The sequence below is a fragment of the Misgurnus anguillicaudatus genome, chromosome 21 (assembly GCF_027580225.2).
Source record: "Misgurnus anguillicaudatus chromosome 21, ASM2758022v2, whole genome shotgun sequence".
NCBI lineage: Eukaryota > Metazoa > Chordata > Actinopteri > Cypriniformes > Cobitidae > Misgurnus > Misgurnus anguillicaudatus.
The window spans coordinates 51547747-51566818 of NC_073357.2; the positions used below are offsets into that span (position 1 = coordinate 51547747).

The 19072-nt window shown below is 39.3% G+C and overlaps 1 protein-coding gene and 1 long non-coding RNA gene across 6 annotated transcripts in view; one reads left to right on the forward strand and one right to left on the reverse strand.

The window, feature by feature from the left end:
* Positions 1–18879, forward strand: part of ppargc1a (peroxisome proliferator-activated receptor gamma, coactivator 1 alpha) — a 46110-nt gene extending 27231 nt beyond the window's left edge. For all 5 annotated transcript variants that reach the window (XM_055212404.2, XM_055212412.2, XM_055212420.2 and 2 more), the window contains 6 exons: positions 1079–2117; positions 3398–3490; positions 5474–5594; positions 9969–10090; positions 10407–10558; positions 16165–18879. In XM_055212404.2, the coding sequence (XP_055068379.2) occupies positions 1079–2117; positions 3398–3490; positions 5474–5594; positions 9969–10090; positions 10407–10558; positions 16165–16268 (1631 nt within the window). In that variant the 3' untranslated portion in view covers positions 16269–18879. The remainder of the gene's footprint in view (positions 1–1078; positions 2118–3397; positions 3491–5473; positions 5595–9968; positions 10091–10406; positions 10559–16164) is intronic.
* Positions 1–19072, reverse strand: part of LOC141352953 (uncharacterized) — a 138131-nt gene that overhangs the window by 95229 nt on the left and 23830 nt on the right. The gene's annotated exons all lie outside the window — the stretch shown is intronic.

Genomic DNA, 19072 nt, shown 5'->3' on the forward strand with positions numbered 1-19072 from the left:
TGCTGTTTGCATCTGTGTGCATTCATCTTGGTCGCCTTTCACTGAACAGCACATATTTATGTAATCCTATGTAAAGTAATTTATGTAATGTAATGTAAAGGCGATAATGCACCTTGGTTTATGACCCCCTGTGCATTGTTTTGCCCAGATGGTGTTTGATTGGTGCAGCAGAAGTTCCTTTGGTCGTGCACGCTTTCTCATAGCTCATTGCATTGGCATTATGATAAATATAGTCAGGGCCACTGTTGTTTTATATACTGCATCAGTCTGCAGTGCTGTCTCTGTTCAATTTACAGAGAGAGACTGACAGAGAAAAGAGACTGATGGAATATACTGAAGGCTAGGGGTGAAAATGTGCCTTTAAACAAATGATCATTTTGTTTGCAACACCAGTTTCAGGATAGGATCCTAAAATGGGTGACTGCATAAAGGTGAATTAAATCAAAAGAGTGGCTAAAAATCTATTTATAGAAAAGTCGTGTAAATGAGTCACACTAACAGATTTCCGTGAGATGTTGAAATAGAGAGAGGGTGCGGTAGAGAAAAATAAAGAGGAACTACCCCAGGTTGTTTGTTGAAGTGCATTACCCATGCCGTAAAGCAGTGCATCTCAATACTTCCCATATAACTGCCATCTGTTGCCACATAAATCTGTCAGGATGGCTGGGGTTCACGAGGAAAAAGATGGCAATGATGTAGAAGATAACAGCTCCCCAAGTCACCGTGCTTTCACTGGAGACCCCAAATTATGGCTTTCGTACATCTGCATCTAAGTGTGCCAGCAAAAAAAGAAATGAGCAGTGTGTCTGACTATATGAATGGTTATTTTGAATGGGCTTCAATGAGGCGTCTGTCAAAAGGATCTCTGTTATTTTAGTATCTGAACGTTGGAGTAACTCACAGTGTTCATATCACAGTGCAATCTGAGGTTACATTAATCTGTCAAGGTTGCAATAAAACACGGATCAGGATTAGTCCTAAATGAAAGGGAATAATTTAATCAAGCTTAGAAACAGAATGAGTACTGTAAAGGAAATAGAGGGACTCTATTTAATAAATCTTCTCTCTTTCCCTCCAGGTCTGACACCACCTACCACGCCTCCTCACAAAGCCAGTCAAGAGAACCCTTTCAAAGTATCACTCAAAACCAAGCTGTCTTCATGCTCTTCCTTGGCCCTGTCAAGCAAAAGGCCCAGGCTGAGCAGTGGGGGCTCTTGCCCTCAGCCAACCAGTGGCTCTATTCGGAAGGGCCCAGAGCAGACTGAGCTTTATGCCCAGCTGAGCAAGGCGTCCTCCACAATGCCCCTAGGGGGATCGGAGGAACGTCGGGGCAAGCGGCCCATGCCCCGTGTCTTTGGCGACCATGACTATTGCCAATCTACAAGCACAAAAAGAGACAGCACCACCACAGCTGCAGCGGTCACTGGGCCAATGGATGGCCGGCATGTAGAATGTAAAGACTCAAACATGCTGACCTCCGCTACTTCAGCATCATCTTTGTCTTCCACCAACCCCTCGTCTTCCTCTCTGGCCAGGCAGCTTCAAGGCCTTTCCCCCACAGCTCAGGGGGCTTGTCCGACACTGGATGCTCAAGGACAGGACCGCAACCCCACTTCGGTCTCCAAAGGTTCAGCAGAATGCAATTCTGCTGATAGAAAACTACTAAGGGACCAGAAGATCCGGGAAGAGCTTAACAAGCACTTTGGAAACCCTCAGCAAGCCTTTTTTAAAGAGGAAGAGGGTGAGCAGAGGGGAACCCAGCCAGTAGAGGACAGTGATTCTGGGGATGAGTACTCCGGCCTTTTCTGGGACTACATGCACCCAGATCTGCCTGACTTCAAGGACCTAGAGGTAGGCCGGGAACGCCTGCTCTGCTTGGGGGAAGGTTCTCCACTTGAGCTGCTCCTCGAAGGGTCTCCCCCTAGCTCCCCTTCCAGCAGTTCATTCTCATGGAGTTCAGTTTCACCTCCTTCCACTCAGCTCTCCCCACAACACCTCCGATGGCCACGTTCAAACTCTCGCTCCCGACCCCCTTCCTCATCTCATCACCGACGCAGATCCCTCTCCAGGTCTCCATACTCCCACTGCGAGTCTCCCGACAGCCGTTCTCCCTCTTGGTAAGTTCCAGTGTGGAATCTACCACCCATTCCAGAATCATGTTTACCTTGCAATCTTTTGGACACAAATACACATGTCTCAGCAGGGAGTTTGAAAGAAAGTAAACATCTTTCTGCGTCTGTCATTGTGAGCCTGAGTCTCGCAGCATGGCCACCAAAGTCGTTACCGCTGATTTGGCACAACCAGAGAAAAATTACACGAAATAGTCAATGAGCTTCGCCTTTGAGAGACACAAGACAAAATGAGCTTAGATGATAAACAGAGTCATCTTAGATGGTTTATTATACAGATGGAGGATAAATTGTTCATCTTCACACTTGCTGTTACACCAAATGAGCCTCTCTAAATTCGAGTTGAGACGTTCTTTCACCATTATAGCAGTATATTGACTTTTTATAAATTGCAGGGACATCTTTAGCAGAAGTCTTTCATTTCAATGTTTTTCATTTCCTCATCATACACAAACAGTGCAGATGACAAAATAGAGTCCAGCACAGTCATTTCTTGTGCAAACAAGCTTGTGTCGCTTGAGGAACTTAAGAGATTTATGGACGTTTCCTCAATGGACCTTTATCCCTTTAGCTTGAATTTTAGATACATTTCTATCCAGCGCTCTTTGATGGGGCTCTGTTGTTTTTAGTAGCAGCTGTTGTTTTGCTCGACATCGTTGCCCACTCCGTCCCCGTGAGATGAAAGAAACGCCCTGTGAGTGAAACCCTGGACACTTTAAAGTGGGTTATATCCACGTAGTGTGCCAGCAAGACAATACTTACACTTCTTACAAGTGATACTACTGATAAACAGATGGTAAAAGCAATATTTCAGAGATTATACACCTTTTACTAACCAGTGACATCTTTACTGTTTATGTACTTATGGCATGGCAGTTCATCCTTCATAGACTGTATTCGCTGAAAGACAATATCAGCTTAAAGCTTCAATGGGGCGTTCAATGTTTCATAAGATATGCAGACATTTATGTGTCATTGATGAATACAAGATACAGTAAATGATAGAAAAATCAAAACAACATCTGAGACTTGTTTCATTAACAATTCTTTGCTGTGTTTATTTAAGTGTACGTTTTCTTGGAGATTATTTTGCCTAATGATATTTATGTTGGAGCTCACAACCCTATGCCATGTGTAATTGTGTCTGCTGTTTAAAGTTATTAGAAATGTTCATATATATCACACACATTTGATACTTTCTTGTAATAATAATAATAATATTAAATATACAATTTCACTAAAGATTTCTTTTCCTCTGCTTCATTCAGGTCTCCTTGCAATATGGACGATAGCACTTTTATTCCCAGGATTTATAAAAGCCCTCAATCCCAAACTCATTCCAATTTTGGTCGGAGGCCCAGGTAAGTGCCAGCACACGGGAAAAAGTTTTTTTCTAATATGCCGTGTATAAAGTTCACTATGCTGCACTCTTAATATTATGCTAGAAAATGTAAATGCAACGCTATAGATGAGACAGACTTAAATACGTGCCATAAGGTAATCTACTGTGTCTTCACTTTCTGAGTCTGTCCTTATGCAAAGGAAGCAAGTCTCTTGCTGACTCTGTCTAATTGACATGATGAGTTATGATGATACATCAGTTCATAGCTTAAACTTTGAAAACTTTTACAATAAAGCTTTCGCCGGCAGGAGCAGGTTGCATTAGGGACCTGCTGCCTCTCTGATGCACCTTTTCCCTTATGATACTTTAGCTCGTTCGTACTGCGCTCTTACGCGGCGTTTCCACCGTTGCAAATGGTTGTAGGAAAAGTTTTTGGACACAAAGTTCAAACTAAGCAGAAAGTAATGGCATGTGAAGTTGTGCTGACAGACACAGCTGGCAAATTTCTGCTATATTCCCTTAAGAGTAGCGCCATTGGGAGCCGTAACCTTTTGCGATGTAATGAGACAACTTATTAATGTGTTTGTTTGTGTTCCACCCCAAGAAGAATAGAAAGCAGTCTGCTCCCAGCTAGCTGGGAAAAACAATACGTTTATGGACACAGAGTAGAAGTGTAAGGCTGAGAGGTTGCTCTTTCATAGATCGAGATATAATGCAGGGAAGTTATGTTCGTATGTTTAAGCAACATTTTTTCCAGATGTTTAATTCCAGTGAAAACATTATGGGCTGTGACGGTTGGCATTACCACCGCACCGTGTGGTGGTGTGCATGTCACAAACTATGAAAAAGTACAATCTCCCCCAGTGAAATGTCTTAAAGTTCGTGTGAACGCGAGTAGGTGCGCTATTTGCAAGGCGAGGCAACTGGTATCATTGATGAGCTGCTGGCTTTGGGGCAGAACAATGAGGCCAGATATTCTCTCTTGGTCAAGGTTGTGAAAAAGTATCAATCTGCGCTACCAGTACACCATCAGAACACGTTTTCAGCGTGACTGGAAACATTATATCCCCAATAAGGTTCCTCATTGACCAATGTATTGTTTCACGGATGAAAGTGCTACAATAGATGCGCACATAGGCACCGATCCCTTGGGTGCGCCGGGGATCCCACGGAAATGGCCAAGCACATTATCCTAAATCATTTTAATCAAAAATGCATTTGAAATTCGGGAGCCTCTCTGATTGGTGGCTCTCACAAGTTGCAATCACTGTCAAAAATAAAATGTACAAAGCTGTCACTGGGGTAGTACGCTTTAAAAAAGGTCCTAATATGTACCTTTTAGGTACAAATATGTATCTTTGAACTGCCAATATGTACCTTTGAAGTACTAATATGCACTTTTTGAGTACAAAGGTGTACCTTTTTGAAAGGGTACTGTCCTAGTGACAACTTTTGTACCTTTATTTCTGAGAATGATATCTACAATGCTTGGAAACGTGACTGCGTTGCTTTTCTTTTTTTAAGTTGGGCACTCAGAGCATCTGCCGTTGCTAAGTAACCTAAGCACCCACTGAAATGAAAAAGCACGCTTGTTAAGAAACTAATATTTGATCCTCGTTTACATTTTTATATTTCAAAATGTATGCATTATATATTAGCCTTTATGTGTTAACGCATGCACCAAACACACATTTTATAACCACGGCACCACTGCAGTGAATTGGTGCATTACCATCATGGTGGTAAAATACTCCCACAGCCCTAAGCACAGCTCAAAACAATTTGAGCCTGAATGTGAAATGTGAGATGTTTTTAAAGTGCAGATTTTGGTATCTTGACGCATCTGATTGTGACAGTGATTCATATTAAAGCTCTACAAATGTGAAAAAAGAAAAATACGCAAGCATCTTCATTTGCTCTCCATTGCTTTCTATACAATCTTCAAAAAATAATCTTATTTGTGATGTGTCTTTTCTATGTACTTATGATTTTTTTATTGTAGGTATGACAGCTATGAGGAATATCAACACGAGCGTCTGAAGAGGGAAGAGTACAGACATGACTATGAGAAACGGGAATATGAGAGGGCTGAACAGAGGGAGACACAACGTCAGAAAGCACTAGTGAGTAACTCATCTCACGATTTTATTTAATTATTGGCTGTGTCTTCAGTTGCATGTCCTTTTGTGCCCCGGCCTTGAGTTTTTATTCAAACTAGTGGAGGTCAGCCTTTATTGTTATATGAAGGTCACATTAACATTTTTTTTAAACATTATTTTTTGTAAATAAATGCATTGATGCATAATGCAAGGAGGGTTACATGAATGATCATGGATAGATGAATGTGTGGATATCTATCTATTATAGGCAGATATATAAACAATATCCCCCTTTAGTGTATATAAACAGAATTTTATTAAATTATTAGTGTTTAAACCAAATTTCTAGCGGGTGTTACAACAAACCCTCTATTTGTTACAATGAACCCCACCTATGGAGTAAGTTTTAACATTTGCACTTTCTGTGTAGTTGTACAATAACACTAGGTCCCACAAACAAACTTTAAGGTCTCTATTTTAACGATCTAAGCGCATTGTCTAAAGTGCACGGCGCATTATCTAAACGATTCAACTTTTGCTAATTTAACGACAGGAAAAATGGTTTGTGCGCCGAGCGCAGGGTCAAAAAGGGTTGTTCCTATTTTTTTAATGAGTAATGGGTGTGTTTTGGGCGTAACGTGCAATAAACCAATGAGAGTTGCGGCTCTCATCCCCTTTAAAATCCAGTTGCGCAGGCGCTATGTCTAATCCCTATTTAGATGACGGACTATGTAAACTGAAGCACTAAGGAAGAAGACCCCCAATTTAAGATTAATGTTAAATAATTGTTTTTTTCACTTGAATTTTTTTTTTTTTAAACCTTTAAAAGTCGTTTTCTTTCAGTCATGAAAGTTAAAATAGCAGGCTTTAAATTGCTGTGAATGTATTAATATCCTACATAATCATTTTAATCTCATAAAATAATTAGCAAATATGCAAGAAAAGGTTTTTATTCTAAAAATACGAACAAGAGATAAAGAATTTACAAACGTGCGGAGAGCCGTTTCAGCATTTGGACAGCGCCATGTTTTTTTTTAAAGCATTACTTAAAAATGTTTCTCATCTCACCATATGCACAGGTACAGAGTCATCATATACAAAAAATCTGTGTGAAAGCATTTAAAAAACCATTTAAAACAGATGCATTAGTTTAAACAAAGCATTTACCAGGCTACAGGTGAAGCAGCTCTTTACGCCTTCTAACGTATCATAATCAGTCCTCATTTATTTCCAAGAGACTCAATAATTTTTTTTTACACTTTAATCCTTTAATCTTTCATATTTAAAAGTTTTTTTGTGCTGCTGCGCATCCATGTATGTGATAAGCAAACCCGTGTTGTTGTCCCATTTATAGGCATATATTTCTAACGCGTTCATTAAATAACAAAAACAATATTGCGCCATTGACTTTAGACCAGGTTTTAGTTGGGCAATGGTGTAGTCTATTTTAGTTGCCTCAAAATAGCAACATGCCAACAATGCGCCTGAACACACCTCATTTTCAGACCTGCATTGGTCGCAGCATTGGTCGCAGATGCATTTGCTATTTAAACAACGTGGCGCTAAACATGAAAATGATAATTGCGCTGGGTTGAAACTAGCAAAAGAGACTTGTGTCGCACATTGCGCTGCATTGCGCCGGGTGTATGATAGGGCCTTAAGTGTTCGTTTGTAGCAGATGTGTGTGTGTGTTGATTGTGTAAAAAAATATTCATATAATTTAAATATTTTTTGAATGATAGAGCCAAAGTCAAAAAGCATAAGTTTGTGCCACGCTCTTCCCTACTACTGTATGAGTTGCACGCTTATCCACTGTTGGACATTCTTAGTTGTTAGACATAAAGTAAGTATAAAAAGTGTGTTCAAAGAAGTGCAAAAGGTCAAAAGTGCCCCTAGCCGAAGAAACAGTTTTTTTCAGTCATGGTCAGGAATCGTACATTGATGCCCCCAGACTTCATCTCACTCCCATCACTGCGTATGCCTACAGAAAGCTGAAAGCACACAGATATCCCAGCACTCTCTCTCTCGAACTAAACTCACGCAAAGACACAACTCTAAATCATTCAGGCTACGCGCGTTTCCTCTTTATCTCCCAGTTGCGTTTTTATCATCTCTGCGGCATTTCAAAATGATGCCGGATTCTATTAATCACACTACGGGCTAAATGCTTTTGACCAGACAGGCGAGGGAAAAGTTAAATTAAGATACCCCAAATCAAAGGTATGTTAATACATAGTCCCAAAACGAGCGTTTTAATTTGAACAGTTACATATTTGAAATGCAGTTTCGCCGAGATGAAATATCAGTTTTCTCCTCTTTGGCTGTGCCTGAACAGACTGTGAAATGAGACGGGTTTTCAACTCAGTTCACTGATAAATGCACACGTCAAATAATGCACGCATGACTCGGCCCCAGCGTACGTTGTTCTTTTTCCCTTTTCTCGGCGGCAGCGAGACAATTACTAGCAGCGGCGGCTCAGCTGTCAGAAGAGGTTTTGGGGGGGCACAGGATGTAAGCGCTTCATATGAAGCTCCAGTCTCAGGGTGTCATCTTTTAAACCTCGCCGCATTTATCAGCTGTCAGCAACAAAAACTACCAATTCAGCAAACACTTTCGTCTCCCATTGTACGTGAGAGAAGCGGGAGGGGGTCGAGGTGCGAAGGAGACGCAGAAAAAAACCCTTCGTGCGTGTTGCTGTTCATTTGTAGGTTTTTGTTGTTGTTGACGTGTCAACAGGCGTGCACAGAGGTGAATTATGACTCTGTTGTGTGGCTTGAGATATTTTATGCATGACTTACAAGAGACCTCTGGTTATAGTCGAGGATCATAAGTATATTTTGTCAGACGTAATGGCAGGTACGTGAACGAATGAATAAATAATGGTAAGTAATAAGGCTCGGGGCTTGTGCTTTGTCTCAAGATTAGTGAACAGAATTAAAAGCCTCTCTTTTAAATATTCAGCCTGCTGGGGTCTTTATGTTTTCATTATCTATGATGTGACTTTGTCCATTTTGATTGTTAGTATAGTTACGCACTGCAATATTTACCTGTTGCTGTATGTATTTTATCTATTGGTACATTGGTTTCATATAAATGACTATGGTTCATTGTTTGAAAATATTATGGTATAGACATTATGATTTAAAGGGATAGTTCACAGAAAATGGAAAATTCTGTCATCACTTACTCATCCTAAATTACTTTATGTTGACCACAAAGGAAGATATTTTGAAGAATTTTTGTTACAATGTATGGGCACCATTGACTTCCATCAGGGTTTCCCGCAGAAAATTTGTTAGTTAAGGTGGTAGGGTTGCTGAGTGGGCGTGGCAATCAAAGGGGCGAGGCATATGCGTCATGATGAAAATTAAAATATTTTAATAAAATAAATAAATAAAATATTTATTTTTAAAACACTCAAAACTTAATTTTGAATAAACTATGACAAAAAATGAACACATACTACATTATTAATGAATTAAATGTTTTTACCTCTAACGAGAATAGCTGCGTGATGAAGTGAAACTAAAGGGTTAATAAACACAAACTAAAGCAGATGTTGTAGAACGTCTGGCGAACGATGATAGATAGCGCGAAAATTGTAAAAACTGATTATTTCCCACTATTAATTACATTATCTTAAAGGAGTGTAACTGTAGCATGTAAATAAATAATGCACATAAATAAAGTGAGCAAGAGCACTCAACACTCATATCTCATCAACAGGCATGAAACCTTAGCAGGTTGCTCAAACAACAAAATCACCAGCTAACTTACTTTAAAATTAGAAGAACTATAGACGAATACAATAACAGGCTTAAATAACCCCAAAACATAAGTCCGGACCACATCTTTCTCATTTCAGCCGTGTGGCGCGTGTCCCGGCATGCGGTGCGCGTACGCGCTTTTCTCCGAGATGCACTTGTTGGCCTTTTGTGCAGGGAAACCCTGTTCCATAGTAGGAAAAATAATACTATGGAAGTGAATGGTGCCCCTGATCAGATTTAGCTCATTTTAGATGTAGCTTAAATAGTAAAGCACTTCATTAGCACCACAATGCTCAATCACAAAGATCACATATACTGATAAAATGTATAGCTTGAATGTACTGTAAGTCACTTTGGATACAAGCGTCTGCCAACTGCATAAATGTAAATGCACTTTGGGGGACAATTTCATCCCCAAACTACAGCTAAGTACACACACACATAAAATAAAGTGAGGTTCCTCCAGCCATTTTCTGCAGATTTATTTATTTTTTCTCTCAGTGGTGGATGTTAATTACAGTCATAGGGTGAGTTTGAGAGAAGTGAGTGAGAGAGAGATAGAGAGAGAGAAATAGAAAGACTATACCTCCACGTTGGACTAATCTCTCCTTCTCATTTTCTTTTTGGCCAGGAGGAGAGGCGAGTGGTGTATGTGGGACGTCTTCGTGCCGACAGCACACGCACCGAGCTCAAACGCCGCTTTGAAGTCTTTGGCGAGATTGAGGAGTGCACAGTCAACTTGAGACATGATGGGTAAGACCGTGGGCCTGCGTCTCTGTGTGTATATCTGGATTGTGCGTGTCAAATGTCAAAAGAGGTCAATATCTATCTTGAGAATAAAAGAAATCCTCCAATTCTACTTTATTATGCATTTTTGCACTGTTGGAAGGTGATTATGAGAGCAGGCTTAACTGCTTCTCATGACCTCGAAAGCAAATTCTGATTGAATACCAACAGGATTACAGTGCAATACTGACCGGCGAAAAGCAAGAAGTCACTTATTCATACCATTGAATGAATTGTAGCTTTTTTGTAGCTGAACCCCTGCATTTTCTGTTTCTCAACGTAGGGACAACTTTGGCTTCATCACCTACCGCTACACTTGTGATGCGCTCGCTGCTCTTGAAAACGCACACACCTTGCGCAGGTCAAACGAGCCTCATTTCGAGCTCTGCCTTGGTGGACAAAAGCAGTTCTGTAAATCGAATTACACAGATTTAGGTAAGTGCAACAGCCCGACTGCTTTTATACACACGTGACTAGCAGACACAAGGCGTCTTGTGCAAGGGATGCAAATGTTTTGCATGATGTCCTCCTAGGTGGACATGCACTGTGTTACAGTGATTTTATCTAGTTAAGACATTAACCTTGGTATAGGCATGACACATTTGTTTTATGGGTAAAGGGTGAAATTTGTGGGTGAAATTACCAGTGCTCAGTAAATAATTGATTAATCATAAAACCGGTTCTTTCATCATATGATATGGTTCATTAGCCTAAAGGCAAGCTGTTTACGATTGGCAAGCAGCATAGCTATTGAACACACATACAATTCAACTCACATGCAGGTGTGCGTAATGCGTCCATTTTAAAAGTGCTTATTTTCCAGCTCCCCTAGAGTTAAACATTTGATTTTACAGTTTTGGAATCCATTCAGCTGATCTCCAGGTCTGGCAATATCACTTTTAGCATAGCTTAGCATAATCCATTGAATCTGATTAGACCATTAGCATCACGCTCAAAAAATTACCAAAGAGTTCTGATATTTTTCCTATTTAAAAATTGACTCTTCTGTAGTTACATTGTGTCATAAGACCGACGGAAAATTAAAAGTGGCAGATATTGGTAGGAACTATACTCTCATTCTGGCGAAATAATCAAGGACTTTGCTGCTGTAACATGGCTGCAGGAGGCGCAATGATATTACGCAGCGCCTGAAAGTAGTCCCCTGCTATTGAAATTAACCAAGGGGACTATTTTCGGGCAGTGTGTAATATCACTACACCTGCCGCAGCCATGTCACGGCAGCAAAGTCCCTGATCACCACGCCAGAATGAGAGTATAGTTCCTAGCCATATCGGCCTAGAAAATTGCAACTTTTAATATTCTGTCTGGCTTAGTACACGATGTACAGAAGAGTCAAGTTTTAAATAGTACAAATATCGAAACTCTTTGGTTATTTTTTAGCATGATGCTAATGGTCTAATCAGATTCAATGAATTATGCTAATCTATGCTAAAAGTGGTACCCCTAGACCCGAAGATCAGGTGAATGGATTTCAAAACGGTAAAAATCAAATGTTTAACTCTAGGGGGGCTGGAAAATGAGCCTATTTTCAAAAAAGTGGAGTGTCCCTTTAAATGTGGCTCCTCCAATCAGAATTTAGAGACAGTATCTGGCTTTGATGGATTCATGTGTTGTATTAGTGCATGTCTTTACACACCAATAAGGACTTCTGTGCCCCCTAAATGGTTGAAAAACAGTACGGGAGGATAGGAGAGCAAGGTCAGGTCTCACCAGCTTACTCCTTCCAAGTGAGCATCCATCTGCCTGCTGTTGGCGTGGTAAACAGCAGCACGACCTAACCATGACACTAAATAGTGAGATGCCTCCAGAATGAATGGGGGGGGGGTGAAACAAACCATGCATCTGAAATTGCATAATGTGACAGTAGGTTTGATTGTACCTACTCATCGAGCATTAAAACAATGTTACATATAGTATCAATATGGAAAGTATGACTAAAATTTGGACGTACTACAGCCGCGATGTTGATCAATCAGATGACACACATTGTCATAACAAAAAGTGAGCTGTTAACTCGGATGATGTTAAATAAGCACATTTAACCACAAGGAACAATTTGAAAAGGGCCACGCTACCGCTTTCCATCCTTTTCGAATATTTTCCGATGCCTCTCCTTTTTTCTTCGTTGGGTGACTCCTTTCTAGGGTGGCCGTTTGTGCCAGTTCCGCCGGACACGTGCCGAGCATGTTTTCGGGTTCGTCTTCCGGAGGTCGCGTTGCTCGACCGCATACGTCATCGAGGTTCTCACATTTCAGTTAAAATACATTAGAAAATTAAGATTTATTTCTTTTAAGATATACAATCATTGTAGTTTCATTCTTACCTTGAAATGTAATGGTTGCTTTTCTGAAATTAAACCCGAAATATTAAACCTTGAGGACGTGTGCGGTGGACCAGCGCGACTTCCGGGGGGCGAGCCCGAGGACATGTTCGGGACGTGTCCGGCGGAACTGACACGAATGGCCACCCTACTCCTTTCCCAGGTGCTCACGGGATAGTGAAGTGTCCACTAAATGCACACTTCAAAATCTTGCCGGAAGCTGTTTTTCGTATACTATGAATTTAGCCTTACTACTCGCCTCGCATACTGATTTTTGTCTACTATATAGTATGGAAGTAGGCGGTTTCAGATGCAGAGAAACAGAAATTGACAGTCCCGTCAGAGATTGACTGATTAGTAAACTAATTAATCTCCATCTGTCCTAGTCAAATTTATATTCTGCTTTCTAACTCTATTGTACACGGCCTCTTGTATTTTCCTGTTTTTTGTATCCGGATTGCTCATAGTCATGGAAAACCTGGAAATGTCCGGAAACTTTTCAAATTGTGTTTATGTTTGTTTCACATTTACATATACATATACATTTTTGCTATGCTCAAACCTCATTTGCTAGAAATTGCTCTCTACGAAAATCCTTGAAAGTGTAGAAACTCCCGCAAATTTGATCTGGTATGTTTTCCATCTCCATTCCCTATTCAAAAGGAAGGTAAAATACTGTACACTAAGAAAATGCTTGGTTGTTTTTAACCCATGGTTGTGTAAAATGTGGCAAACCCAACCTCTGGGTTTAATTTAACCTATGCTGGGTTGGTCAGCTAGCAGCAGATGGGTTGGATCATGGGTTGAAACAACCCAAGATTTTTTAGGGTACAGTATTTCTTTCACCCTATCACTCTCATATCCAAAGGTTATTAGATGTCCATACGGGGTTTTCATTTCCTTTTCATCTTTTTTCCCTTTTCATCTGCCCTGTGCCCTTTGTATGGGATTACCAAGGTTATGATCCAGACAGTGTCAGATTAATGGATCCACGAGTGACAAATTCCACTGTAAAATGTTATGGGGCTTTTTTCTACACATGATGCATACTGTATGATGGGGTTGCGGTGGTAATAGGCAATCAGGATTTCCAGCAAAGGGGGAAAACTGTCTTTGGGGGGCAGGAAGCTTAGGGATGGAATCCTAAAGGCATTGTCCAGGGATGTGTAAAACCACATATTTTAAACCCCAAATAGTCATGGGTTATTCAGTATCAGTCAATATTCACTTCAATATTCAGTCAAAGCGTCGCAATACACGCTTATTTTCTGTAGAATGGGAGGTCAGGGTCGTGTAACGCTCGAGAGACACCAAAATGATTCTTCTCCGTGCCATCGATAGTCAATGGAAGGGAACAAGAGCACTTTCCTTCGAATAATGAGGACATTACTGTGTATTACAAAGGGTTAGGGTAAGGCCAAAAGGTATTCAGATTGTGGCCATAATAGGTCCTTCAAAGGCATTGTATTTGGGAATGAAACCCCGCCTCAAGGCAGATGAATGGACGACCTTCATTTTACTGGGCCTTTTACCAGAGTAAGGGTTTTACGTTGAGGGTAGGCTGAACCGCAGCGACAGGAGCAGATGAAGAGGCAAGTGACTAGAATAATGCCACGGCCTCAAAGTCTTCCTCTCAATCTTCCGCTTTTCTCTGCCTCTTTCATCTACGTTTTTTCGGAGACACTCTCCATTAGTTCCAAGTGGAGTGAAGGGGCATTTTTCATCTTTCAAGGTGCGCGGCATGACACGATTCTCCCCTTAGCCATAGTATTACATCATGACTGGCACTTCCTGCCTGCCACGGTCATTCCCATTTCTCACAAGCCACGACCGCGCCGCCGCTCATACGAGGGCACCATTTGCGAAGCTGTCTGCCACCGGAGATAAGACGGCCGCATTTGTTATCCCAAGCGTGAATCAAACTGTATGTCTAATGATAGTCTGGTTCTCATCTTGGGCAGTGCATCCTGACTGTTATACCAAACTGTTTTCAACAAGTGACGTGTAGTCAGTATGCGACAACAAGGAGGTTAAAACTGCACTGTTAAATATTTTTGTTTAATCAACTCATTTCAATTTGCTATTATTTATTTTGACAAGAGGTAAGTTGTTACAAGTTATAAAATAGAGTTAACTTATTTCAACTACATTTTATAAGTTATCTCTAGTCAAGATGAATAATATTTAGTAAAATGGGTTGTAATTCCGAGTTGATTTAAAGGTGCAGTGTGTAATTTTTAAAAGGCTCTTTTGACAGAAATGCAAATTAATATACAAAACTATATTATCAGGGGTGTATAAAGACATTTTTATAATGACCCGTTATGTTTTTATTACCTTAGAATGAGACGTTTTTATCTTCATACACAGAGGGTCCCTTTACATGGAAGTCGCCATTTTGTGCCACCATGTTTCTACAGAAGCCCCAAATGGACAAACTTTTTTTACTAAGTTGTCTCCGTCTATAACATGTTTTTTTTCGGTGGGGCTACTCTAGCTTCTCTATGCATTTCAAAAGCCAGGGGTGAGCAGTGGACTGAGCCGTTGGTTGCAATTCGCAACCTAACCACTAGATGCTGCTAAAATTTACACACTGCACCTTTAAAGGAAAACACTGCCTTTTTTAAATATTTTAGTATGTTCTTACCTCAACTTAGACGAATGAATACATACCCATCTTTTTTCAATGCGTGCACTTAATCTTTGTACAGACTGTCGTGAATGTGTTAGCATTTAGCCTAGCCCCATTCATTCCTTAGGATCCAAACAGGGATGAATTTAGAAGCCACCAAACACTTACTTGTTTTCCCTATTTAAAGACTATAGGAAGAGCACTTAGTTTGCATCACTTGGACCTCAGCGCGCAGTAACATCATCACTCCTGACCACTTCCCCCCTCACTCAAACGTCCGTTAATATTACTGCGCCCGAGGTCAAAGTGCTGCAAACTAAGTGCATACAATATAGTTTTAATTTTTTATCTGCTTAAAAAATCGCCATGTTTTACTTTGTGCCACCACACTTACCCATGTAACCCCTCATGTAACAGTCTTTAAATAGAGAAAACATGGAAGTGTTTGTTGGCTTCTAAATTCATCCCTGTTTGGATCCTAAGGATTGAATGGGGCTATGCTAAATGCTAACACATTCACGACGTGCTGTGCAGGGATTGAGTGCATGCATTGAAAAAAGATGGGTACGTATTGATTGGTCTAAGTTGAGGTAAGAGCATAGTAAAATGTTGAAAAACTGTGGTGTTTTCCTTTAACAATAAATTAAGGCAGCAAACGGTGTGTATACTGTTTAAATACTGTATATTTTACAGTATAAGGCAGCATTAGCACAGAAATCAAATAACAGATACAAATCTATTACATGTTTTAATGTATTACATGTTTTAGGGGGCTTGACCCTCACCACACTGTCAAAAAAAGTCACAATTTGTTCTGGGGTAGTACCATTTCCAAAAAGTGCAAATTTTTACATAAAGAGTGCATATTAGTACCTCTAAATTCATATATTAGTATCTCAAAGGTACATATTTGTAACAAATGTACACATATCTATACCTAATGATACATATTAGAACATTTCGGGGGGAACAAATTCTGTGGTGGTCGATAAATAACATGATTGAAAAATACAGCATGCATAAAGGCCAGCGTTCTGAATTCTTCCCTATATCTCCCACTTCTTTCAGATTCCCATTCTGACGACTTTGATCCAGCCTCCACTAAAAGCAAGTACGATTCGATGGATTTTGACAGCTTGTTGCGCGAGGCTCAATACAGCCTGAGAAGGTAATGAGCAGCGGCTGCCTAGAAAGCGAGGGATTGCAATACCTCACTATTCTTTCAGTTCTTTCAATACAAGACTACCAGAAGTTTTACACTTTACGTAAGTGGAAAGAGTCTATGTGGATGAAAAGTTCTACGTATATAAAGGGATATATATCTATGTATATGTATACCTGCAAGCAAAGTTTACATGAATCTAGCTGCTGCAAAGTTGACAAGAGACACTACCGTACCGGACTACACAGATCTGTGTGTGTGTGTGTGCACTTGTACCGCTGCGCGATGCTCTGAGAGACACGAAAATCTTCTTCAGAGTTTTCTCCACACTTCACCCTTTGGCACTTCGACAGGTGAAAAGTGCAGCTTGTTCAATCTGTTTTTCTCGTTTGGAGTTTATTTTTGAGGGGTTTCTTTTTTAATCTGGTGTTTGGATGTGGTGTTACATTTTCGACAAGGAATTCGGGCAAATGTTCTACATTTACAGAGGGGAAAAAATGTAGTCGCCTATTTACAGCTGTTATTAAAAGAAATATTTTATGTGCATATCAGCGTTCTTTGTTTGTTACAGCTATGCACTGTAAAATGCAGCCTTTTTAAGATGAAATTTTCTTAATCGAGAATGTCGATCTGTAGTCATTGCAATGATGATGTATAACCTACATGGCGTGATTTGATTGTAAAAAAGTATGGAGATTTATTGCTCTTTTTGACAGAGCATGCAACAAAAGTTTTTTGTTTTTTGGCTTTTTTAACGATTTCTTTTTTTATTGAAAAACTCATCCGATTTTGAAGTTAATAACGCAGTGTTTTCCTTATACATGCAGTGTGTGATAGATTTTCATTCTGTTATGTTCGCAATTGTATAAAAAAAAGATAAGCCCTAAGATATTTTTTTATTCTTTGTCTGAAGGAATCAATAGCTTTTATTTAATTCTCTGTGCACAATAATCATTGTTATTGTTCCTGTTTGATAATACACTTTCACAAAGAGATGATTATTAATCCAACACAGAATTACTCATGCTTATTTATGTATTTATCTCAGTATTCTAATCAAAATATTTATGGCTGTCAGCCTTACAAATTTTGCTATTTATATTATTTGTTATTCAGCAAACACTGGAAAGGACGCAAAACAAAATATTGTTTTTATATATGCCTTCAGAGAACAAAAAAATATTGTATGATTATTATTTTACACCATTAGGCTCATTATGAACTTTGCTGCTCCAATTGCAAGTGATTTATTTATCAAGTTGTTTTTTAGCTCTAAAACACTTTCCCCCCATTTTTTCATCTCTTTTTTTATTACATAAAGCAATAAAATAATTTTGCAGGTATTTTGTTGTACCGCAGAGAATTTGTGTCTTTGCTCCACACTCTCGATTATGTGAATGCCAAACTAAAGTTTACAATTTTCTTTCCTGAATTTTTTTAAAAAAGAAGGAAAAAATGTATTTGATGTAAAAATACTATTATATATGATGATAATAATCTTGTCATTACTCACAATAACTCAAAGTAATAATGGAATATGAAAATGTGAATAAAAAAGAAAAAAGCAATAAATTATTTTTCAAAGCTGTATTTTAGCTCATCTTGTTGTATGGTTTCAGACATGACAAATTACCCAGACTCTGTTCATATATATATATGGATATATATCTTAAAACACACCACTGGAACGAGAAATTGTTCACTTATTCATGTGCATGTTGTGAATGTGTATATGAGAGAGTGTGCGTATATCTTTTTTACAATACAAGCGATGAGTTATAGGATTAAAAAGCCAAAAATTGCAACTAAAATCATCTTTGTTTCTGCGAATATCACTCTGCTATAAGGTCTACTTAATCAAAACCACAACACAGAAGTCTGTCTTGGTATAGTTTGAAGGTACCCCGGAGGAACTGTTAATAATTTAAATTGCCTAAGCACAGCGGTACCCTGTCACATAGAGTTAAGGTAACCTTGCAGTTTTGGTCAATAAACGGCAATTTATGCAGTTGTGTTGATTTGTTTTTGAATGGGAGACCTTAATGGAGCCAGATATCATATTTATATTAAACTCAAAAGATCAACATCTTTCACAAGCATAGAAAAGACAATAGTGGGGGCAGAAACCTTTTTGTACATTTGTTTTGTATTTCTGCACAGAGCTTGGGTATGGAGTCATGTCCTGTTTGATATATATATGTGGCTTTAATCGTTGCAACGTATTTGTTGCAAATTTGCTTTGTAAATTGCTGAAGTAGCAATAAGTTACGACACCTGATTGGGTGTGTGTTTTCAAAGTGGCGATACTTTTTACCATAGTAAAAACTAATGAAGGATTTGCCACAGCTTTGGACTATTTTTGTGTGTTTCCATGAAGAACAGGATCTATATTACTGAGGCTGTGCGTGGTTTTGTGTGTGGAATTGACAGCGTGTGTATCTCGGATCAAGGGGACTGTGGCTGTTATTTTCTATTTGTCTCCTATCCTTGTTGCCTTCTGCTGAGTCCTAACCAATGCCTTTGTAGATGTACGTATTGTACAATCTTTGTTGTGAATTTTATTTTTATGTGTAGTTTTCATCAGCCTCGTCATGCCAATAAAGGGAAATGTGTCTAATTTATTTCATTTTCTATGATCATCTTTTATAACTTGAATGATTAAAAGTTTTTTTAATAAATTGAGCAGTAATTCCAAACCAAGGTTATGCATATCAAAGTGTAGCATGTATATACGATTTTAGTAAAATAATACACTTAAATAACTAATTGTAATGAATCTCATGATTGCTTTCAGTTTCTGCTCAAGGGCATGCA